This window comes from Gymnoscopelus microlampas (genome assembly GCF_963454915.1).
Source record: "Gymnoscopelus microlampas genome assembly, chromosome: 6".
Lineage (NCBI taxonomy): Eukaryota > Metazoa > Chordata > Actinopteri > Myctophiformes > Myctophidae > Gymnoscopelus > Gymnoscopelus microlampas.
The window spans coordinates 50,934,548-50,961,052 of NC_139943.1; the positions used below are offsets into that span (position 1 = coordinate 50,934,548).

General features: G+C 43.0%; 1 protein-coding gene and 1 long non-coding RNA gene across 2 annotated transcripts in view; both read right to left on the reverse strand.

Annotated features, from left to right (window-relative positions):
* The window catches only part of LOC311047890 (low-density lipoprotein receptor-related protein 1-like), a gene marked incomplete at its 3' end in the record, with an annotated part of 54,647 nt that overhangs the window by 10,330 nt on the left and 17,812 nt on the right, over positions 1–26,505 (reverse strand). The window contains exons 2-4 of the mRNA XM_084060839.1: positions 21,749–21,781; positions 835–920; positions 616–720 (exon numbers count right to left, since the gene is read on the reverse strand). Of these exons, the coding sequence (XP_083916965.1) occupies positions 616–720; positions 835–920; positions 21,749–21,781 (224 nt within the window). The remainder of the gene's footprint in view (positions 1–615; positions 721–834; positions 921–21,748; positions 21,782–26,505) is intronic.
* Positions 2,387–3,721, reverse strand: LOC311047483. The gene is made up of 3 exons (XR_014601001.1): positions 3,597–3,721; positions 2,703–2,851; positions 2,387–2,596 (listed from the first exon to the last, which is right to left on the reverse strand). It is a non-coding gene; the product is annotated as an uncharacterized lncRNA (long non-coding RNA).

Consider the following 26,505-nt stretch of genomic DNA (forward strand, 5'->3'; position numbering starts at 1 on the left):
CCCACTAACGGCTTGCGTTTATTCCACGTTATTTAACCACGGTGTGTTACACAGAATTCACTTCAATTCCTTTGGCTATTCAACAATAGCAGATATGCAACCTCATAGCGCGGCAGAGCTTGTATCTACTATTTTTGAAAAATTGTGAAAATGTGTGCAAATCTTTGAATATATATATATATTTTTAAAGCGAACATCTTTAACTCAAATCTTTGCTTCTGGGGGAAATGTCTTTTAAATCCTAACAGTTTCCTGAAAAACTTATGTTGCAAACTAACCCTAACCCTAATATATAAGTGGTGATCAAACATTTTCATGTCAAGGACCCCGAAAACATATTTTGTTCCAGGGACCCCCCAGAAGCAAAGATTTTAGTTAAAAATGTTCGCTTTAAAAAATATACAACAAAAGATTTGCACACATTTTCAAGATTTTTCTAAAATAGCAGATCTACAAGCTCATAGCGCGGCACTCGGTGCCGCGCTATGAGCTTGTATATCTGCTATTTTTTAATAGCCAAAGTATAAAATAATGGTTGAAGTGGTAACACAGATGCGTCCCCGGTTTCTTCTCTTCCCTGCCATTCATCCTCATCGTTGTCATTGTCACACTGACCTGGACATCACTGCCATTGATGTGCATGCGACTGATCATGAGAGGGTTCTCTTCTGCCCAGTAGATCATCTGCTGCTGATAGTCAAAGTCCAGAGCCCACTTATACTTCTGTCACACCACATCAGTTGTGTTAGTCTCAGACAGGAGTACATTCCAGCATGTCAAAAGCAGTGTGTATAGGATTACATAGGATGTGTTGTTATGTCTAATGGTTTTCACCTGTTTGAGCTCTGTGGAGCTGGAGCCGTCCAAGCTGATCTTCATCAGGTTGTACCTGGTGGCTACGATGAGGAAGGGCTCCACCTCTGGAGAAAGTGAGACATTACATTTGAGTTGGTTTACCTTTAAAAATACACAAAAAATGGGAAAGCATCCGTTTAATTTTAGATGTTAGCGTTGGCTTTTCAAAAATAGCAGATCTACAAGCTCACAGCACTGCGAGCTTGTAGTTCTGCTATTTTTGAATCATTCAGATCTCTTTTAACACAAATCTTCTGGGGGTCCCTGGCACAAAACATTTTCAGATGGGGGTCCACGTCAGATGGGATGTGTTTCCTTTCTATGTCAAACACACCACTGACACAGTGAAGCTGCTATATTTACTGACTCAGCTTTTTATTCACTTTAAATACAAATATCAACACATTTCATTGGTTACAATATGAGAGTTAGAGGCATGTTTTTAAGGGGCTGTGATTTAATTAAACACCAACGGACGGACAGACAGACAGACAGACAGACAGACAGACTTACCCGTTGTGTTTTGTGTTGGTTCAGCCTCGAGAGCTGAGGAGAAACATAAAAACTCAAATACTTTGCAAATGGTGAAACGCAAAAGCGCTGAAATGCAGAAAAAGTTGAGTTTTCGTCATGGTTGTGACCAATAGGAAGCAGAGTGTACTGTCTGCAAAGCTGGCACTTATGTGTCCGGCGCAACAAGCACAAGACAGCTACGCGAGGCGAGAGCTCTTCTGCAAATTAAATTCACCAAATATTTTGTACAACCTGGAAAAGCAGCAGTGGTGCAAAACGTATTCACATGTCTTACTTAAGTAAAAGTATCGATACTGGAATATAGAAATACTCTTTTACGAGTACAGTAGTATTGACATCAAAATGTACTTAAAGTACCAAAAGTAGAAAGTGCTCATTATGCAGAATGTCCCATTTCACATGTTTTCAAATGTATGAAATGTAAAAGTTGTCGCTAAATTTTCTTTAACGTTTACACTTTATTCCCAATGGGAAAATTCTCATTTGTTACAACATTTTTAAAATAAAAACATTATAAAAAAGATACAGATTTTATTGAAATCGAAAATCAAGTTTTCAGAGAAAAACATCAGGGATTTTATTTTAAGCAAAATCATACAGCCCTAATGTTTCAAAATTATTATTTTGAAATGGGCCGTAGCCTACTTTATTTCACTGTAGGCCCACAGAAGACGGAGAAGTCGCCGTTACGTAGCCTACTTTGTATCAAATTAGATGGATTTGGGCCTCGTTTATCAATGCACAGAGTGTAGAAATCATCTCATGGAACGTCATGTCTCTCTAATCCTGTGTGTATATTTTACACATTGTGGTTTGGCCCATACATCATGTGACCTGGTCCTTGTGCAGAGCCCATGCACAAGGACCTCTAATAAGAAGTAGAAGTCAGATCATAATAAACCTTTCATCCTCTGAAGTTGTCGGCTATTTTTAAATCAAGAAACGAGTAACGTGTCCATTTATATATCAGTGATACAACATAATCAAACCTGAAAAAAGTAATTAGTTAGGTTACTATAGTTAAAAAAAGTAGTTGCGTTATTAAGTAACACATTAGTCCCAACACTGATAATAAAGCATGAATAATGAGGTAGTATTTCTGTCTCAACTCACAGCAGTCTGCAGGTTCGTCTGACCGGTCCCCACAGTCATCTACTGTGTCACATTTCCACGACAACGGAATGCACTTGTAGTTCTTACAAACAAACTGAAGAGGGACACAGAGGATTATGTTTAGAATCAGTAATGTATCAAAAGCAGACATGAGACATAAATTCATACAGCGTAACACAAGTGAAGGTGAGGTGAATCACCTGGCTGGCAGTGCAGTTGGACATGCACTGCTTGCCATCAGCTGCCAAGTAGAAGTGGGCGGGACAGGAACACTTGTAGCCTCCTCCAGGTGAGAGCAGACACAGGCTACTGCAGCTTGCATTGTTGGTCTGACACGGGTGACCGGCCACTGCAGGGTGGAGAAAACATGCACACATGGAACAAACATGAGAACACACACCTATATGTTAGAATAAAGCAATAAGTCACACCAGGCTGTGGTTTATTGTGAGTTTAGAGCAGCTATGAGGTGTTGTTAGGAACGATGCAGAGCAGATCTGACTGTTCTACAATCACTATAAACCACCACCTCACATGGCATGGTTTATTGCTTTGATAAAACACCAAATATGGCAACATGACATCATAGACAACCCAATTAAAACTGTATTTAATATCAATTTCAAAATAATTTCTACAAGAAAATAGTCCCTGTCTGCCTGTAAACCACAGGAGGTTGCAGTGTAAATGCTCCTCTAACCTTGCTAAAGGAAAAACTAAATCACAAACAGTAATTCATTCATGGAAAGTTATGATGAATATTGTAAACAAGATGTTGGAACAGTGATACACATACATGTGATCCATATGTGTGGTTATTCAGTTTTTTACAACAGGATTCAGCCAATCAGAATCAAGCAACAAAACTATCAATTTCAAATTACTACTACTACTACTACTACTACTACTACTACTAATAATAATAATAATAATAAGGGTAGTAATAATAATAATAAGAACCATAATAATAATGATAATAATGTGTATTCATGTAACCCTTTTCAAAACAGATCAAATACAATAACACAATAAATAAAAGTCATAAAACGAAAAGTGTAATAATGAGAGTGTTGTATACAGTAGGTGGTACAGACCCTCAGGTTGTCTATAGGGGTGATACATTTGGAGGTCAAGTGGATTCAGGAGGCTGATGAGACTGATCATGTTGGTTCCCTGAGTCTTGTTGGCTCTCTGGATGGAGCCGGTCTCACTGGTCTCACTGTCTATCCAGTAGATGTGATCCTCAAACAGAGTAATAGACCAGATGCCATGGCGGTAACTCACAACTACAGACACACAAAACCAAAAGAGTCACAATAAAATACATGAACAAAGTATTATAAAGCATATTATAACACGAGTTAAAATGCACCAATAAAGTTTACAAAAGTAAACAATATTCTCAGTGTTTTCCTTGTTTTTGTCTTCATGAAAAAAATGTACATAATCTATTCCTATACACAGTAACACTTTGGAGTGTTAATTTAACCACATGAACCCTAGTGATCCTATTCTGGGCCAAACATTCACCTGAAAAAGCAGATCTACAAGCTCACAACATGTCACACTGCAACATTGTTGTAGATGCTTTTTTCTGAAAGGATATCTAATGTAAAGAGGATAAAAGGAGGGGCCTAGAATAGACCCCTGGGGGACTCCAGTCAACCAAGTATAATAGGGATTCATTTTATTTGAGTACTTCTTCCTCCCCTCTGTGTGTGTGTGTGTGTGTGTGTGTGTGTGTGTGTGTGTGTGTGTGTGTGTGTGTGTGTGTGTGTGTGTGTGTGTGTGTGTGTGTGTGTGTGTGTGTGTGTGACTGTGTGTGTGTGTGTGTGTGTGTGTGTGTGTGTGTGTGTGTGTGTGTGTGTGTGTGTGTGTGTGTGTGTGTGTGTGTGTGTGTGTGTTACCTGTGTGTCTGTTGGTTCCATCCAGGTTGGCAAACTGAATGTGTCTCTCCTCGCGGTCGGTCCAGTAGATGTGATCGTTGATGTAGTCTAACGTCAGGCCGTAGGGCTTGTAGATCTTATCCTTCACAATGATGCTCCTGTTGGTGCCGTCCATCCCCATCCTCTCTATGTGGGGGTTGTTTTTACCACAGTCTGACCAGTATAAGTACCTGTCAGGGAGACACTGAGTCAGGGTCACTGTTTGACATCTTTACTGACAATGTAACATATTGTTGTTGTCGGGCAGAAACCTTTTGTTTTTTTTTGGTAAATGAGTGTGTGTGTGCGCGTGTGCGTGTGTGTGTGTGTGTGTGTGTGTGTGTGTGTGTGTGTGTGTGTGTGTGTGTGCGTGTGCGTGTGTCCCATGGGGAGAGGGGAGGGATATATAGAGAATAAATAACAATAAGAACAACATTCAACACATTATTCACAACAAATGAGACATACTGTACTTTATATGATTTGTTTTAGAATACTTAGGCGTCATATGTTTGGAATTTGCCTCAGAAGCTCCAGAAAGCACAGCCAATCACAAGGAAGTATTACACACTCAATTTAGTGCAACATCTATTAAGTGACTTTTTAACTTTAGAAGTACAGAATATGATGCAATGTCATCAGTTTAATGTTTAGATCTGTGGGCGCGCCATGGAGAGGAACGGCTGCGCCTTTACACGCTCCCAAGCGTCGCAACGCTTTCCCCTTTTTTTTTGGTATTTTTTAGCCTTCTCTTTTTTTCCTACACCGTCGGGTGTCTAAGGCGTTACGACAGACAAGCACTTCTGGACATCAGCAAAGCGATTGCACACAGAATTCCGGACTTTTTTGCCGAAAACTCTCCACGCGACTTTGTGGGGGGAGGGGAGCCCTTTGTTACCGCTGGAACGTTAACATGGAAGCGACGGAGACGACGGAGACCAGGCCGTCGAGGCAGAAGGGTGGGCGTCCTCGTAAGAACAACAAAACGTGGATATAAACCTGCACTGCCTTCAATCCTGCTAGCGAACGTTAGATCTCTGTGTGAATCAAGAACAGTGACCACTATGGACGACTTACTGGCGCGCGTTAAGTATAACACTGAGACGAAGAATACACAGATTCTTAAAGATTAAAGACAGAGACCCTGTACTGAGCGGTAAGCAACGTGGGGGGGGGGGTTTGTGCCCTGATCAACAACAACTGGTGCAAAGATGTTAAAATCCTAGATAGCCACTGCTCGCCAGACCTTGAACTTTTAATCATAGCCTGCCGTCCTTTCTACCTACCACGTGACTTCAGCATTGTGATTGTAGCCGTTGTTTACATTCATCCTGGAGCTAATAAGGACACAGCTATGAGGGAATTACACCAGGCTATCAGTGCACAAGAAAATCGTCACCCAGACTGCGCAGTCATCTGCCTAGGCGACTTCAACCGGACAGACCTAAAAAATGTCTTTCCCAAATTCCACCAGCATGTCACCTGCAGTACCCGCGGTGACAATATTCTTGACCACTGCTACACGCCCTTCAAGGATGGATACAAAGCTCTCCGCCGCCCACCGCTAGGAAGCTCCGACCACTACGCCATCCAGCTGCTACCTGCCTACAAACAGAGGCTAAAAAGGGAGCCGGTCGTTGAGAAGGAGACCCGAATCTGGTCTGAGGACATGGACGCTATGCTACAATCCTGCTTCTACCAGACTAACTGGGGGATGTTTAAGAACGCCGCTGGGAATAACATCAACAAACTCTCAGACTCAGTCACTGGCTTTATCAGTAAGTGCATAGACGACATAGTCCCAAAAAAGACAGTTCGGATCTATCCCAATCAGAAACCATGGATGGACAGCGGAGTATGTGCACATCTGCATGCACGGGATGCTGGTTTCAAATCTGGCGATGTGGAAACGCGCAACACGACGCGCGCGGCCCTAAACAGCGCCATCAGGAAGGCGAAAAAGGCCTACACTGAAAAGATGCAAGACCAACTCAGCAATGGCGACATCAGGAGCACGTGGCAGGCGGTACACACCTTGACAGACTGCAAAACAAGAACCAGAAGCGAGGTGAACCCGCCTGCCTCCCTCCCCAACGAACTGAACACTTTCTATGACCGGTTTGAGATCAGCTCCAACCGCGGCAGCCAAGCAGGGAGAACCTACTAACCATCTCGGAGAGAGATGTGCGCACAGTCTTCGCAAGGGTCAACATCCACAAGGCAGCCGGACCTGATGGGATCCCAGGCCGGGTCCTTAAGGCATTTGCAGACCAGCTGGCGGGTGTCTTCGCTGACATCTTTAACCTCTCCCTCTCCCAGGCGGTGGTCCCTGCAGGGTTCAAAATGTCAACCATTGTGCCCATTCCCAAAAAGGCCAGAGTGACATGCCTGAATGACTGGAGACCTGTCGCTCTCACCCCAATCGTCAGCAAGTGCTTCGAGAAACTGGTGAGGGAATACAGCAGCTCCACGCTACCTGCCTCGCTGGACCCGTGGCAGTATGCATACCGCAAAAACAGATCCACCGACGACGCTATTGCCATGGCTCTCCACACCGTCCTCTCGCACATGGACAACAAGCTGCTGAAGGACAAATATGTACGTATGCTGTTCGTGGACTACAGCTCAGCATTAAACACCATTGTCCCAGCAATACTTGACAAAAAGCTCAGAGACCTAGGGCTACACCCAAGCATGTGCGACTGGATACAGGACTTCTTGTCCAACCGACATCAGGTGGTGAGAATGGGCAGCATCACATCTGACCCCCTGACCCTCAACACCGGAGCACCCCAGGGATGCGTGCTGAGCCCTCTCCTCTACTCCCTGTACACGTATGACTGCATAGCCACACATGTCTCCAACACCATCATAAAGTACGCGGACGACACGACAGAGATAGGCCGAATCGTCAACAACGACGAGTCTGACTACAGAGAGGAGATCAACTCACTGGCGCTCTGGTGCCGGGAGAATAACCTCGCTCTCAAAGAACTGATCGTGGACTTCAGGAGGCCGCGGAGAGACCATGCGCCCATCCTCATCGACGGTGCTGCAGTGAAAAGGGTCAGCGAGTTCAAGTTCCTCGGAGTACACATCGAGGAGGACCTAAAATGGGAGACGCACACCACACACGTGAAGAAAAAGGCTCAGCAGCGACTGTACTGGCTCCGCCGCCTGAAGAAGCTCGGAGTAGGACAGCGCATCCTCAAGCTGTATTACAACAGTTCGGTTGAAGGCGTCCTAACAGGCTGTATCACGCTCTGGTATGGGAACTGCACTGCCCGAGAGAAGATCAATCTACAGCGAGTAGTGCGATCGGCAGAGCGAATAATGGGAAGCGAGCTCCCAGAGCTCCAGGATCTGTACAAAAAGCGATGCGTGGTCAAAGCCAAGCGCATCATCAAGGATAAGCACCACCCTAGTCACAGACTGTTCAGAACCCTACAACGACCGCGGCCGGGCAAGGGGACCTACCGCAGTATCAAGAGTTCCACCACTAGGTTCTGGAGTAGTTTTAACCCGGCTGCTGTCAGAATGCTGAATGAGGCATGAGCCCTGTCCAGCAGCCTGACAACAGGCGGTACTGCCCAGCTGGTAGCAGATTTTTTTTTCTTCTTTTTTTTTCTGGCTCTTCCTGAACACACCTGTGGATTATACCAGGGACACATGACTTGGACTTAGCTCCCCCTCGGACACACCTGTGGACTACACCAGGTACAATGACTTTTTTTTTTTTTTGCTGCTCTCCCTCATGGAGCTACTTGCGGATTATACCAGGGTCAGTCCACCTTCAGGGACACGCACTGACCTTTTGCACCTTAATCCCACTTTTGTCTTTTTTTATCGTGCTCTTTTTTTTCTTTTCTTTTTTTTTAATCTCTAATCACCTTAACGTCCATAAGTATATCATGCACAGTAAACATACATTGCTGCTATGCTCAGGCACCTTAGTTTGTTTCTTATCTCAGGTACTCTTGTAAATTATGTAGATAACTTGTTTGGCCTTTCTGCTGTTCTCTTGTCTGATCTCCTTCCCACTTACCCCCCACCCTCTTCTTCTTCTTCTTCTTCCCCCTCCCCCCCTCTTCTTTCTATGGAAATTAACGTTGCGATGGGAATGATGTAAAAAAACGAATTTCACCCACTTTTTTACCTTGTAAACCTGTGATGTGACAATAAAACTGATTCTGATTCTGATTCTAGATGTAATTCAGTCTTCTTGTAACCGTGGTGTTTCACAGGATGGTTGATACATTCAGTGTGAGGTTCATGATGTCACCACAGTGTGAGGTTCATGATGTCACCACAGTGTGAGGTTCATGATGTCACCACAGAGTGAGGTTCATGATGTCACCACAGTGTGAGGTTCATGATGTCACCACAGTGTGAGGTTCATGATGTCACCACAGAGTGAGGTTCATGATGTCACCACAGTGCTCTTACCCGTAGCGTACATCCACAGCCATGGCCTCTGGCTCCTCAAGGCCGGTGTTGACCAGGACTGTTCTGTACGACCCGTTTAGTTTGGACACCTCTATGGTGTCACTGCCACTGTCACACCAGTACAAGTTTCCTGCCACCCAATCAACAGCCAGACTGGTTGGTCCACTGATCATCGTGTTGTGAAGGACCTGTCAATCAACCATACATGTACTCTGAATAAACTCACCATTTTATTGTTTTATCTTTTTTTTTGCAATTATTACAATTATGTTATTGATAGGATAGTGTAGAGTCTTTTTCACAAATATTTTGTTTTAAAAAATGTTGCTATTTTGAGTGTTTCTCTTTGAAAATATCTGATCTACAAGCTCACAACACGTCGTGAGCTTGTAGATCCGCTATTTCTTTATTTTTTAGATTGTGGGCCCGAGCCAGAGTCTGGTCTATGTTGGGATCCTTGTCATGTAACAATTTGTGAAGCCCTGGTGTAGAGAGCCAGGAAACCAAGGACAGAAAGAGGAGAAACATGTGAGACAAGACCAGGAGTCAGATTCAAACTCACATCCTCACGGCTCACAAGGAGCACATGGTCTGTACACTAACTGACTGAAACACCAGACACCCTGTTTTCTGCTTTTATATTTAACCCATTACGACCGGGAACGCATCTGTGTCATTTCATATTTCTTTGGCTATTCAAAGATAGCAGATATACAACCTCATAGCGCGACACTCGGTGCCGCGCTACGAGCTTGTATATCTACCGTTTTTGTTTTGAAAAAGTGTGCAAATCTTTGAATATATATATTTTTAAAGCGAACACCTTTAACTCAAATCTTTGCTTCTGGGGGATTCTACAAATGTCTTCTAAATCCTAACAGTTTTCTGAAAAACTTGTGTTGCTAACTAACCCTAACCCTAATATATCAGTGGTGCTCAAACCTTTTTATGTCAAGGACCCCAAAAAAATATTTTGTTCCAGGGACCCCCAGAAGCAAAGATTTGAGTAAGAAATGTCGCTTTAAAAATATACAACAAAAGATTTGCACACATTTTCACAATTTTTCAAAAATAGAAGAAGCACAGCACTCGGTGCCCCGCTATGAGCTTGTATATCTGCTATTTTTGAATAGCCAAAGTATAAAATAATGTGTGGTAAAAGCATAATAAAGTGGTAACATAGATGCGTTCCTGGTTTTAATGGGTTAACACTGATGTCACAAAGTATTTTAAATACAAGTATAAGTACTCTGAATTACATGTGTACTGTAAGTAGTTTGAATTCAGTTCCTCTTCCCTGTCATTCATCCTCATCGTTGTCATTGTCACACTGACCTGGACGTCACTGCCATTGATGTGCATGCGACTGATCATGTGGGGGGGGTCCCCTTCTACCCAGTAGATCATCTGCTGCTGATAGTCAAAGTCCAGAGCCCTCACAATGTTCAAGCCCTGTCACACCACATCAGTTGTGTTAGTCTCAGACAGGAATACATTCCAGCATGTCAAAAGCAGTGTGTGTAGAATATTGTACAGGATTACATAGGATGTGTTGTTATGTCTAATGGTTTTCACCTGTTTGAGCTCTGTGGAGCTGGAGCCATCCAAGTTGATTTTCATCAGGTTGTTCTGAGTGGCTATGATGAGGAAGGGCTCCACCAAAAAAGGACCAAAAATGTCCTTGCGGACTTCTTTCCGTTGGGGTCCTTGAATTAATTGCATAGACATATATAGTAGCAACCAAACAGTTCAAAAAGCAACATAAAAATACAGAGAACAAATACCACTATGTACAAGAAAAAGCAAAGAAGAAAAAATAAATAAATATATATACATATATATATATATATACACCTATATATACATACATATATATATATACATACATATACATACATATACATATATATATATATATATATATATATATATATATATATATATATATATATATATATATATATATATATATAATAGACCGGGAGCCAGGCCCAGCCCTAAGAATGTTCTCTGCTAAAAAAAAATCACTATGATTTCCTATTAGCATATACCTTGGGCCATCACAAGTTCATACTGACCACCCCCAACTCGGGGCCGTTTGGTCTCAGGGGACATAGGGGTAAGTAGAAAAATAGGATTCTAGTGCTTGCTACCATTGTATTTTTAGATATGACCTACAACATCCCCAGAAACACAAAAAAAATACTGTCCGCTTGACAAATAACAATATTTTCCAGCACTTTATGGTGCATATCACTGCCTCAATTGTTTATAGAAGACTTCCCATGTCCCTCAGCTCAGAGCCCAAGATGACCTTTGTATCTTGAAAATTACTCTTTCTGTAGCCAATAGTCTGCACTATACCTCAAATCTGAGAACATTGAATATTCATAGTCATAGTAGAGGCCCTAGGAGGGCTCCACGAGCGATTGCTTATTTATTTTCTAGTTTGGATTTGTGGCATCCATAGGACCTCTAATATAGGGATTTTGATGATCCCAAGAAAAAAAGCGGTCCAAAGTGTGTTATTTTTCAATGTTTTATTACCTCTATGAGACCTGCAGGATTACTGAGTGGAACGGCGGCGAGACTGTCTTTCGGAGACTGTGGCACGCTCAAATTTAGACGTAGCCCAAAGATAGAGATACCATTTGATTCTAGACAACCTCAGGTTTCCAATGCGACCAACGGTGCCATGATACCTTGTCGGGAAGGGGGCTACATACTAAATAATTCGGCCATCACCATTTTCCAAATGGTCCCTTGACCTGTCACCTCAATATATGTGAATGTAAATGGATTACATGGATACCTACAAGCCTCCCCTGTACAGACATGTCAAATTTATGCCAGTCTCATGCAGTTTTGGGCAAGAACCATGCCGTTTTTTGAATGCAGTACAAATACGTAATTTCAACCTATTGTAAAACGAGACCACTTTACTGTATCTATAGCTGTATGAGACCACTGTACTTAATCTAGACCACTGTACTGCATCTATAGACCACTGTACTACATCAAAAGACCACTGTACTACATCTATAGTATAGACCATTGGTCCAGTGGTCTACAGAGCCTGGGAGGGCCCCAGTGGGGGGTGGTTGCCGCGAAGACTCGCTAGATGCACTACAGTGGTCCACAGATGCACTACAGAAGTCTATAGATGCACTACAGTGGTCTATAGATACACTACAGTGGTCTACAGATGCACTACAGTGGTCTACATATGCACTACAGTGGTCTAGATGCACTACAGTTGTCTATAGATGCACTACAGTGGTCTACAGATGCACTACAGTGGTCTATAGATGCACTACAGTGGTCTACAGATGCACTACAGTGGTCTACAGATGCACTACAGTGGTCTGCAGATGCACTACAGTGGTCTATAGATGCACTATAGTGGTCTATAGATGCACTACAGTGGTCTACAGATGCACTGCAGTGGTCTACAGATGCACTACAGTGGTCTACAGGTGCACTACAGTGGTCTACAGATGCACTACAGTGGTCTACAGATGCACTACAGTGGTCTACAGATGCACTACAGTGGTCTATAGATGCACTACAGCAAGGGCGTATCGTCATAGAGGCCAGTGGGGCCATGGCCCGGTCTGAAAAACTCTGCTCCCCCACTCTCAAAATCAAAAAAAAAATCTACAAAACAACATTAGCACCCCTCACCCATTCTGTTGTAGCCAACCACCGGAATTCGCCTTTGTTTTCAAATCGGGCTTATTTGCATTCGGCCGGATAGTTAATGGGTGGCCATTAAAAACCGGTTTCCCCGTCAAACTGGTTTTCTTGCCAGGTAAACAGTATAAAGCAGGGCCAGAAATAGCTCCACATTTCATTATTGTTGTTGTGACTACAAGCCGTGACTACTCTACTGCTCTACAACATGAAGAAGCCACCAACCAAAAAACGATTCGTCCAGAGCAGCATGCTGCTACACTTCGCCGCCAGCTCCAGCAAGACGCCAGCAAAGGAGGACAGCAGCAGTGCCAGGACACCAGCGCTCATCACCGGGCCAGCGGTGACGACTGCCCCACCAGCGGCTGCTGGGGGGCCAGTGGGGCCACAACCAGCAGCGCCCACCAAAACGCCAGACCCGCCGCCACCACCAGCGCTCATCACCGGGCCAGCGGTGACGACTGCCCCACCAGCGGCTGCTGGGGGGCCAGTGGGGCCACAACCAGCAGCGCCCACCACAACGCCAGACCCGCCGCCGCCACCAGCAACCATCGCCGCGGCCAACAGCACCAAACCAGTGCGCCCCTGCTCCCCGGATTCCAGCGGCGCAGTTGCGCCTACAGACCTCTCTGCTATCGACGAGCCAGCAACTCAACCCAAACTAAGCCGCTTCCCAACTACAACGATCAACGGACGCTCCAGGTGCTTTTCAAAAAACTGGTATGAGAAATTTTCATTCATCGAGTACAGCATTAGTCGAGATGCTGTGTTTTGCAAGACCTGTCGGCATTTTGCGCCTGAGCATTCAGAGAACGCATTTACGCATTGTGGCTTTTCAGCCTGGAAACGCACAGGCGTTGCTTTTACGACGCATGAGAAAAGTGACCTACATAAAGAAGGACTACAAAGATACCTGGGATACAAAGAAGTAACCGCAAGTGGCCGTGGCACAGTCCTAAATCAGTTGACAAACACTGATGGGATTTATGCTGAGAAACTCGAGAAGAACCGCGATCATCTCAAAGCTGTTTTGGACGTCATCCTTGTCTGTGCAAAGCAAGGCATAGCATTACGTGGACACAGAGAGACTGATGGTGATGATGATAAGAACACAGGCAATTTTAAGGAGCTGTTTAAACTGGTCGCCAAGCATAATCCAGGTATCCAAGCCCATTTAGACACGCTCCACCAGTGTGCTAAAATGACAAGTCCTCTTATTCAGAATGATTTGATTAATGCTGCATCTACATTGTTGCTAAGTAACATAAAGAAAGAGTTGCATGATTCTGATCCAACATTTTACGCATTACTAGCCGATGAATGCAAGGACATTTCTAAGAAGGAATTGGTTGCTGTCTGCATACGTTATGTGTACCAGGGGACTATCAAAGAGAGAGCCCTAGGATTTGTTGACACAGGGGACATGACGGCCAAAGCAATAGCTGAGAAAATCCTTGAAGTTGTGCAACCTTTCAACCTAGACAGAAACTTGTGTGTGGGGCTGGGGTTTGACGGGGCCTCTGTAATGTCTGGACACAAGGGTGGAGTGCAGGCCATTCTCAAGCACACATTTCCACATGCCACATACACACATTGCCACTCACATAGACTTAATCTTGTCCTGGGGGCTGTAGCACGCACATCAGAAGATGCAGAAGCTTTTTTTGCTACTCTAAATTCACTGCATGCTTTTATGTCAGGCACCCAGCGACATGCCAATTTCATGCAACTGCAGAAAGAGAAGTACCCTGGCCGCAGACCCCTTGAACTTCACCGTGGTTGTGACACAAGGTGGAGTTCAAGGTCTACTTCTGTCAGTAAAGTCCTTAAGCTATATGACGTTGTACTCGACGTTTTGAGTGAATATAGCGAGATGGCAGAGGGACAGATAATGACAGATAATGCTCTTGATAAGTGGGATGTAAATCAAATTGTGTCAGCCCGAAAACGTTTTGTTCCCACTCGATTTGAGCACAGTGTTATTACTACTTCGCTGGGAAAGCGAACAAGAGTCAGGTGTGACAATGATTTACGCATCATTTTAAACCAGATTGTAGACTGTCAACTTGGTGAGTTGAATGCCAGGTTCCAAAAAGACTCTTATGGTTTCATGACATCTGCTAGTGTGTTCCTAACAACTCCCCGTGCTGATGCAACTGAAATGGTAAAAACTCTCAATGTCTCTGGCAGTGTTTTTGGTGTAACAGTTAAAGAACAGCAGCTTCATTCATTTTGGGCCCACCTTGCAAGAAAAGAAAACCAGGAGGGCAAAAAAATTGACACACTAATTCAGGTTTTGGATGCGTGCCCAGCTAGCACCTTCTCCAGTGTCCGCTGTTTCTTAAACGCATTGATAACACTGCCAATGACCACATGCACCGTTGAACGCCTATTTTCCAGTGTAGGCAGAATCAAAAATGCACAGAGGTGGGACCAAGTCCCTATGTTGCAAGTCCAAGTCGAGTCTCAAGTCTTTGCTCTCAAGTCCCGAGTCAAGCCCAAGTCAACACAGCCAAGTCCCAAGTCAAGTCCAAGTCCTCAGCTTTTTGTTTCGAGTCCCACACAAGTCCTTAGCATTTTGGTTCGAGTCCCACACAAGTCCTAACCTTTTGTTTCAAGTCCCAAACAAGTCCTAACCTTTTGTTTCGAGTCCCAAACAAGTCCTAACTTTTTGTTTCGAGTCCCAAACAAGTCAAAATGTTAATTCAAGATATGTAAAGATTTACATAAATCATGAGCATTTTTCACAATTTGCATTTGTTTTAAAACATGGGTTCTTCCAGGCCAACAGAACGCAGATACTGTACTTTTAATTTCCTCCTTGAGGACAGGGTTCATAAGGGCCCTTTTTAATGAATATAATATAATTACAATATGTATGGTAGAGTATGTTACTACAATATAACTTATACAATCAGGGTGGTTGTATTTTGTCTCCCTGCTCTTCTATTGAGACATTTAGATAATGTCAAAGGCCATGTCTCACCTAGACACAGGATCTGACACAAATTCAGTGTATCCTCTGATCAAGCAGGCAGGCTCTATTATCACGATGGTGAAATTTCAGCACTTGCACTGGATACCGCGTTCAAATCCGGGGCAGAAGAGGAAATGTATATAGCGCTGAAGTGGTCAATGTATGTTTTGTATTAATAACCAAAATCTACGAAGTAATTGGTACCTAAAGTTTTCAAATAATTGTAGTGGAGTAAAAGTAGGCTAATATCTGCCTCTCATATGTAGTTGAGTAGAAGTAGGTAGCTGATATATTGCACTTTTACCTTAGCGCTAGGTATACTCTTGGTTGCTTGTTTTTGCAGAAAATGCACTTAAGACTTTAAGTGATTAGTAGTTTCGTTCCCTACCTATGTTGAATGCACTTACTGTAAGTCGCTTTGGATAAAAGCGTCTGCTAAATAATGTAGAAGTAAAAGTACTGAAAATTGCAAATACTTCAGTAAAGTAAAAAATAAGTCAAAATTGTACTTAGGTAAAGTACTTGAATAAATGTACTTAGTTACTTTCCACCACTGGTTATAGTTTGCGCTTAGCACGCAGTAATGTTAATGTGAATAGGTCTTGCCTTGCATACTGCTTTTCTCGTCTTGTCTACACCTTGTAATCTTTAAAACGGAAAGCTATAACTGCTGGAGTTGACATTTTATTCCACCTGGCTTCAGTTCCAGCAGCGACGGCAGGAGTGAAGCCGGTGTGTTGTTTGTTTGGTAACGTGCAACATGTGGGCCAGTGTTGCCAAGTATCAGGAGAGAAACAAGCGAACCGACTTCCAAAAACAAGCTAAAAACAAACCAAATTTTGTCCAAAGGTTAGGGTAAATAAGCAGCTTTGGCAACACTACACTAGGTGTCACTGACGGCCGGGATTTCTGACTAATAACATTATAGTTGATGCACACTTTTTAAACATTTTTGGCTTGCTTAAGTGACTTGAAAGTGACTTGAAAGTGACTTGAAAGTGACTTGAAAAGACTTGAATTTTCAAGTCAAGAGGGCTCAAGTCAAGTCAAGTCTCAAGTCTTTAGCGTTCAAGTCAAGTCAAGTCTCAAGTCTTTGGCATTCAAGTCCCAAGCAAGTCCAAGTCTATTTTTGATTTGGTCAAGCAAGTCTAAAGTCATCAAAATCGGGACTTCAAGTCAAGTCGAGTCTCGAGTCTCGAGTCCAAGTCCCCACCTCTGAAAATGCATGCAGAAGTTCAATGACAACCTCTCGCCTAAACAGTCTATGTCTCCTGTCCTTTGAGAGAGATTTAACTAACCGTTTGGACCCAGATGAGGTTATTGACATGTTCAAGTGCAAGCCCCGTCGTATTAAGCTGTAACATACTAGGCTGCTATATGTTTGCACTGCAGTGCACTGTATTTGATTTGTTAACTTTGCTGTTGTAAATACACTTTTGAGAATAAAAAAACATACATTGATTATACTTGCATTGTGTTTTATTCACGTTTCTCTCTCTTGCATTAACGCTGATGGTAATTCTCAATAGACTGTCACTTATCAGCCGTCGTTGCGCGAGCCCCCCCCCCCCCGCCGCGAGGGGGCGGGGCGGGGGGGGGGGGGGGGGGGGGGGGGGTTAAGAATCTGGCCCGGTCCAAATTAGGACCCACCATACGCTAGTGCACTACAGTGGTCTACAGATGCACTAGTGGTCTATAGATGCTACAGTGGTCTACAGATGCACTACAGTGGTCTACAGATGCACTGCAGTGGTCTACAGATGCACTACAGTGGTCTACAGATGCACTACAGTGGTCTATAGATGCACTACAGTGGTCTATAGATGCACTACAGTGGTCTACAGATGCACTATAGTGGTCTATAGATGCTACAGTGGTCTACAGATGCACTGCAGTGGTCTACAGATGCACTACAGTGGTCTACAGATGCACTACAGTGGTCTATAGATGCACTACAGTGGTCTATAGATGCACTACAGTGGTCTACAGATGCACTATAGTGGTCTATAGATGCTACAGTGGTCTACAGATGCACTGCAGTGGTCTACAGATGCACTACAGTGGTCTACAGATGCACTACCGTGGTCTATAGATGCTACAGTGGTCTACAGATGCACTGCAGTGGTCTAAAGATGCACTACATTGGTCTACATATGCACTAGAGTGGTCTATAGATACAGTAGTCAGTCTATAGATGCAGCACAGTGGTCTCACACAGCTATAGATCCAGTGCAGTGGTATATAGATGCAGTACAGTGGTTTATAGATTCAGTACAGTGGGGTATAGATGCAATACAGTGGTCTAATACAGCTATAGATAAGATTCAGTGGTCTCATATAGCAATAGATGCAGTACAGTGGAATCAGCTATAGCTACAGTAAAGTGGTACGGCATGGTTCTTGCCCAAAACTGCATGAGATTGGCATAAATGTGGCATGTCTGTACAGGGGAGGCTTGTAGGTATCCATGTAAACCATTTACATTCACATATATTGAGGTTACAGGTCAAGGGATCATTTGGAAAATGGTGATGGCCGAATCATTTGGTATTTAGCCCCCTTCTCGACAAGGTAGCATGGCATCGTTGGTTGCATTGGTAACCTTTGATTCTAGAGGTTGTCTAGTATCTCTATCTTTGGGCTACGTCTAAATTTGAGCGTGCCACAGTTTCCGAAAGACAGTCTCGCCGCCGTTCCACTCAGTAATCCTGCAGGTCTCATAGAGGTAATAAAACATTGAAAAATAACAGACTTTGGACCGCTTTTTTTCTTGGGATCACCAAAATCCCTATATTTGAGGTCCTATGGATGCCAAAAATCCAAACTAGAAAAGAAATAAGCAATCGCTCGTGGAGCCCTCCTAGGGCCTCTACTATGACTATGAATATTCAATGTTCTCAGATTTGAGGTATAGCAGACTATATGCAGACTATTGGCTACAGAAAGAGTAATTTTCAAGATACAAAGGTCATCTTGGGCTCAAATTGAAGCTTAGGGACATGGGAGGTTTTCTATAAACAATTGAGAGAGTGATATGCACCATAAAGTGCTGGAAAATAATCATCTTTGTAGTTATTTGTCAAGTGGACAGTATTTCTTTTGTGTTTCTGGAGATGTTGTAGGTCATATCTAAAAATACAATGGTAGCAAGCACTAGAATCCTATTTTTCTACTTACCCCTATGTGTCAGGATACTCCATGCCGAATTTCATATGTGTAAGACAATTTATGTACTTTTAGTAAATTAATATTGCCACTAACATAATTTCGGCCCAAAAAAGGGGTTTTGGGGCCCCTGACACCAAACGGCCCCGAGTTGGGGGTGGTCAGTATGAACTTGTGATGGCCCAAGGTATATGCTAACAGGAAATCATAGTGATTTTTTTTAGCAAAGAATATTCTGAGGGCTGGGCCTGGGCCTGACAAAAAAAAGGGGGAGGGGGTCGTCTGTCTACCGGGAAACTGGTAGTACCTCCTCTTATGGCCTCCAGAAAGGTGAGTTTTTAGGGCTGTTTTAAATGCGCTGAGCGAACTGCATTTTTTGAGGGATGGGGTTAAACTATTCCATACCTTGGAGGCCGTGCTGTAGAAGGAGAATTTTCCCATGTTTGTTTTATGGTTGGGTGGTACCAGATTGTTGTTTACACTCCCTCTAGTTTCGTGACTGTGGGTGTCACTAACTTTTTGGAGGTATTTAGACAGATATGCAGATATAGGTATAGGGGGCATTTCGAGCAAATCTGCATTCACGATTTTGAAGACCAGTCCCATTTTTAGTTGTTTAACCCTGTCTTCCACCCTGAGCCAGCCTAGGCTGGCAAAGTGAGTGGGAGAGAGGTGGGTCATGGGCCCCAGTCCGAGAAGTAGTCGAATCAGTTTGTTTTGGGAGGTTTGAAGCTTAGTCTTCAGTGACACTGAGGTGTTGGGAGTACCAAGAGGAGCAAGCATAGTAAAAAAGGGGCTGAATCAGGGCCCCTGAGAGGGTCCTGAGGGCCTGAGGGTTGACAAAAGAGGAAACTCTGCCCATAAATCTGGTTCTCTGGTTTACTCTTTTGACCACCTGTTGTGTCCTACTGTTACTCAGTATTTAATGCATGTAGTTACTTCTTTACACCACTTGGTGTCTCTGTAGTTAACCTACCTGTGGATGTTATATGAAGAAGGGTGTGGACAGGAAGTGACATACATTGTATACCATGCTGTGAAGTGAATGCAGAAAACTAACAAAGAATAGTCAATGTGAAATGAATCCATGCTCTCCAGTGTCTTATTCATTGCCATCCACCTCTACAAATTGGCGACGAGGTAACCCACCTGCTATACTTCGACTACAGAGGACCATTTTTTTGGAAAAGATGGCTCTTGCACATGAGACACATCAAGGAGTGGTGCGAACAAAGCAACGCCTGAGAGAGTACTACTGGTGGCCAAAGATGGATGACCTTGTTCACTCTACAATTCAGTCATGTCAGCCATGCCAGTCCAATGACAAGACTGCAATGCCACGTCCTGCTCCTCTACAACCAGTTACATTCCCAGACAGGCCATGGCAAAAGCTTGCTATGGACATTGTCGGTCCTTTTGAAACCGCTACATGGGACTGTCGATATGCCATCACTCTGATTGACTACTACAGCAAGTGGCCAGAGGTTGCTTTCACTGCTAATATCACAATGCCCACCCTTGTAAAATGCTTTATCAGCTGGGTAAAGCTGTGCAGGTCACAGAACTTTCTGAGGGACTTAAAGGTGGCTGAGTCTTCCTTAAGAACACAGGTGTTAAAGTCACCAATTAGCACCGTCTCAGAGTTTCCTAAACCCGCCACATGTTCCTCAATCAAGTCATAAAAAGCATTTTGATCTGGGGGTCTGTAGATGGCACCAATTATCAGTGGTTTTGCATGACTGGGATCACATCGTAAATAATGTCTGATCTCACAGATGCAAACCCCACCGTCTTTTCTGATGACATTGTAGCCCTTTATTTCAATCTCAAAGTCTTTGATGGAATTATCCAACTTAGTTTCTGAGAATGAAATAATGTCTACTTTTCCAAACATGGATCTCAGCTCAGACATTTTGTTTGAATTTTTAAGACTGTTTACATTCAAGTGAACAATGTGAGTACCTCTCGCTGAAAAGATGTCTTCAGTTGAATAGTAATCATAGTCCCTTTCAGCCTCTGGGAAGTCGTGGTGGAGGGGGGGAGGAGGTGTGGGTGGGGGAGGAGGTGTGGGTGGGGGAGGGGGGGACTTTGTGATGTCCGCGGGGGAGGCGTGGAGGTGATTTGAGGCAGCATATCCTTCCTTAGACCTGCCGAGGGGGAGGGGTGGTGGGGGATGTGGGGGAGGGGTGATGTGGGGAAACCCTTGTGTCGACCTCGACATTTGAGTTGGTTTACCTTTAAAAACATAGAAAAACTTGGAAAACATCCGTTTCATTTTACATTTTAGCGTTGGCTATTCTAAAATATCAGATATACAAGTTCACAGCGTGTCACTTCATGCCGCGCTGCGAGCTTGTAGATCAGCTATTTTTGAACATTTTGAAAAAATCTTTAAAGTGTTTGAAAAAAAAAAAGTATAATTCAGATTTCTTTTAACACAAATCTTCTCTTCTGGGGGTCCCTGACACAACGCATTTTCAGATGGGGGTCCGCGTCCAAATACATATCATTTTGGGGGTCCCTGGCATGCAGAAGTTTGGAAACTAATGATTTAGAAGGCATTTGTAGAATGGGCCTCAGGTCTTAATGGGTTAATACACTCATAGATGTAACATATTGATACATAAATAACCTTATAAATGTAAACTTATTGATCACCATGTTTAAAAAGGTTGGGATGTGTTTCCACTCTTTGTCAAACACACCACTGACACAGTGAAGCTGCTGTATTTACTGACTCACCTTTTATTTACTTTAAATACAAATATCTACATATTCACTGGTTACAATATGAGCAGTTTTAGAGGGATGTTTTTAAGGGGCTGAGATTTAATTAAACACACAGACAGTGTGTGTGTGTGTGTGTGTGTGTGTGTGTGTGTGTGTGTGTGTGTGTGTGTGTGTGTGTGTGTGTGTGTGTGTGTGTGTGTGTGTGTGTGTGTGTGTGTGTGTGTGTGTGTGTACCATGATGACCGCGCGCGCACACACACACACACACACACACACACACACACACACACACACACAGAGAGAGTCTTACCTGTTGGGTTGTGTGTTGGTTCATTCTGAAGAGCTGAGGAGAAACATAAAAACTAAATCAGCTTCAATGTAAAAGCTGGTTGGTTGTAGTTGTGGTTTATGTTGAAATACAAGACAAGATGTCCTTTGTTTCTCCTGTTTGCTGCTATTTATTTGACATTCGCAGGGTGGGAATGAGAAACTGTCATTTATATCAGAAATAGCTAAATAAAAACAATAGTTTGTTGTAAACTAACACGTTGGTTGTCATTTAGTGATTTGGTCACACAGACCTTCATCACTAACAAACTAATATAATTGTCCTTCAAACTCAGTTGGCTGTGGAACACACCTGACAAGTTGTCCAATAACATGAGAGAAGTTTTCAGGGGGTCAAGTGGCCTCAAGAAAAGAACATTTGTGCTGCAGAGCTCCCTGTGAGAGCTAAGAGTGACTACAAAGTTAACATGTACTTTGATGATCCTAGAGTTCAACACTCACTGATGAAGACAATGAGCAAGATAATTATAACATATGTACATAATATAACATGTATGGATAGGTTTAAAGTTTCACAGCAAACGAACGCTGCGTTCATGATTTGTGCCATTTTATGCAAACTTTAGTGTGCCACTCCAGCAAACTTTGGAAGTTTCTGCTGGAGTGGCACAATCTGCTGTGATTCACTGTTAGTCTCATTCACCTCCTAAACCCCCTCACAGCACCAGCATACATATCCCCCCCCACACACCCCCAAAAAACGGTACAACAATAGATGATATAAACCCGGCAACTACAAAAACGCAGCTGCAGCAGCAGCAGCAGCCATTGAGCTGGACATACTGTATGATGATGACTATAAAGGAAAGAAAAACAACCTTATATACAGGTACATGTGACTCAGTACAGTGGTTTGAGACACTAGTAGAATGTAAGCTTTCAAATGACGTGTAATTCATTGAAATGGGAACATAGTAGAAGAAGATATGCTCATCAGAATCTTGTTAAACAATAATAGTCCGAGCTGAAAAAATCCCTTATAAAGAATTAGCACTTCTAGCACCTCTCAGCACCTGGTAATTGGCGTGAACAATGGGTAATTTATTCAACCTCTAGCCACTCCTCTAATCACTCCCCCATTATCACCTTTCAGTCACTGTCAACTCCATAGAAAACTGATGCAACACAATTAAAATATTTTATATTTTAATATATTTTAAAAATTACATTGTTTTGATTTATTTTAACTATTCTATCTAACTATCTATTTTCGCAAAATACTGCCATGCTTATAAAACAGAATAGCCTAAAGACCAGTGTGGTCTACTGCATACCAAACTGAGGTTCCTTGAAATTGAAATTGAAAAGTTTGAGTACCAGACCCCCATAACTCTGAGGCCACATCCACACGGAGACGTTTTCAAAAAGTTTACTGTACACACGGAATCGTCTCAAGATACGTGTGTGTCCACACGAAACCACTGAAAACGCCACAAAACGAAAACGCTGTAGTTTATATGCCCGGCCTGTGGGTGGTGCTGTGGTGTAAAGTAACTAAGTACATTTACTCAAGTACTGTAATTTAGTACACTTTTGAGGTATTTTTACTTTACTGGAGTATTTCCAATTTTCAATACTTTTACTTCTACTCCACTACTAGCGGAGCAGCTAAGTGCTACGATCTTTCAGTTGATGATAAAAGCGTGAAAATTGGCGTGAGCAGTCTCCATGGGTCACTTGACAAGAATATTGTCTGAGCCATTTGTAATTTCAAGATGGCCGCCATTTTTCAAGATGGCCGACACCTTAGTGGGCAGTTAAGTGATATGATGGTTTATTTGGTGATACAAGCATGAAAATTGGCATGAGCAGTCTCTGTGGGTCACATGACAATAGGCCACCCACAGCTATTTGAAATTTCAAGATGGCGGCCATTTTTCAAGATGGCCAACACTTTAGTGGAGCAATTAAGTTATATAATGGTTTATTTGGTGATACAAGCATGAACATTGGCATGAGCAGTCTCTGTGGGTCACTTGACAATAGGCCACCCATAGCTACTTCAAATTTCAAGATGGCGGCCATTTTTCAAGATGGCCAACACTTTAGGGGAGCAATTAAGTTATATAATGGTTTATTTGGTGATACAAGCATTACATTTGGCATGAGCAGTCTCTAAGGGTTGCTTGACAAGAAAACACTCCCAGCCACTATAGAAATTTCTATTTTCAAGATGGTCGCCCCCTGGATCCTCAAAAGATACATTTTCTCATAGAAATGTACGTTTTTTCTTTTCATTAAGGACGATTATTATTATTATTATTATTATTATTATGCTAAAACAGTTGTGTTGATGTGTTGATCATAGATAGATTAGATAAGAGTGAATATCTGCACTACCAGGGCACACTGGTGATATATCACTGCTGTTAAACCTCAGAGTGGGGTTCAATGTCAGCTAATTGAAAGTTAGTATCCCAAATGCTGTCTAATTTACCCCAAAACAGTTAGATAGCCGCACCTGAATTGACAGGTTGTGCCAGCGCGGGAGAGCCGAGCCAAGGTTAATGGGGTTTTAATTAACCGGATGGTGTACAGATCGCATGGGATTTAAATGGCATTGGATGAACGATCGGACTAAGTGTTGGGTTAAGGCACAAACCTAGTTGTATCCCATACATCAAAGTGCTTGGTAAAAGGTGGTAAAAGGATAAACCCTCTGCCTCTGCCTATGCTGCAGACATGGCAGAAGCCATCATAACAGTTGTGAAAACTAACTGGGACAGATGTTTCATTTGTCAGCAGGTCACCAAGGAAAAACTCATTCAGCCAAGTTTATTCAACAGAGAGCACGATCGTACTGGTCATGATACCATTGCAAGAAATGTTCCATTATTTCATAAGATCAATGCTCTGCCTATCTTACTTAGTCCAACCCGACTAGATGAAGGTGATGGCATAGAAAGCACATTGACAAGAAACAAAGCAACATATCATATCATTCAAGCTGTTCAACAACACAGAGCTGGAAAGGGCCCAAAAGAGAGCATCTACATCTGCTGAAGACACTGAAGATACCAAAGATATCCATGTCAAGAGACTAAGAAGATCTAATGTATGACCGGTCCAGTGATGTCACAACTGTGAACGAGGCCAGGCTTGATCTCTTTGCCAGAAAGCAAAGACGATATGACTTGATCCTGCCAACTCAAGCAGCACTCAAAGAGCATGCCAAACGTGCTTCTTATGAGGCTGGATACGTGTGGGGACAGGCATTGAAGCGGCCTCCACAAATGCCGAGCCCATCTGACTGGGGATGGGTGGAACAGGACGAGAAGTGGAAAGTCTTCTGGACTCCACTTCCACCTATTGCGGAGAGTTGTTGGGAGTTGACCAAATGTGGAAGGTGTAAGTGCTTCAGATATGGACCCAGTTTCACATGCCTATGTAATTGCCCCTGCTAGAACCTATTTGCATGTTTATTTTGCCAGAGTTATTCCCCGTTGTCCTCTGTGTTTTCAAGTGTAGGCCTATGGCTCGGCTTCCCCTCGCCACATCGGCGCATCATGTTTTACTTTGTATCTAGTCTATTACTGTATAATTTTCAGTTGTTACTTTGTAACATTGCTTCCACTACCTTCCACTGCCATATCTAACAGTGAAGCACATTTTCAGTTTAGTTCCTTAGTATAGTTTGTCATGGTTCCGTGGCTATTGCCATTCAGTGTTAGCCATTGCTCATAATTTTGGAGCACTGTCCGTTCAGCACCACAACTGTGCTTATCAGCACCACAACTGTGTTAATTTATTAATCTTATTTTTTGTTTCCCCACCCCTTAGTATCTATTTGACACATGTAATGGCTGTTAGTTTAAAAAAAAAAAGATATATATTATCCTCCCTTGTGACTGTTACCTTGTCGTGGTAAGGGAGCTTGTGTAAGCCTACCTCAGTGAACCCTGAGAGCTATGCCGGTGGGAGGCAACTCCTGACAGGTTTTACCAAACTGGACAGCTTGTGGGCGAGGAGTCAGACAAAACACAGTCAAACAACCTCTCTTGACAGAGCTTTTTGAGGAACCCAATACATTTCTATGAGAAAAGGTATCATTTAAGGATCCACATGGCGGACGGCAGACATCTTGAAATTTCAAGTGGCTGTGGGCGGTTTCTTGTCAAATGACCTTTTGAGACGGCTCATGGCAATTTTCATGCTTGTATCACCAACTAAATGATTTCTTAAGCTTAACTGCTCCACTAAGGTGGTGGCCATCTTGAAAAATGGCCGCCATTTTGAAATTTTAAGTAGCTGTGGGTGACTTATTGTCAAATGACCCACAGAGACTGCTCATGCCAATTTTCATACTTGTATCACCAAATGAACCATTATATAACTTATATGCTCCACTAAAGTGTCGGCCATCTTGAAAAATGGCCGCCATCTTGAAATTTCAAGTAGCTGTGGGTGGCTTATTGTCAAGTGACCCACAGAGACTGCTCATGCCAATTTTCATGCTTGTATCACCAAATAAACCATCATATCACTTAACTGCCCACTAAGGTATCGGCCATCTTGAAAAATGGCCGCCATCTTGAAATTACAAATGGCTCAGACAATATTCTTGTCAAGTGACCCATGGAGACTGCTCATGCCAATTTTCACGCTTTTATCATCAACTGAAAGATTCTGCCAGAAAAAAGCATTTAGCCGCTCCACTATACATCTCAGAGGAAAATATTGTATTTTGACTCCACTACAATTATTTGAAAACCCAGGGTT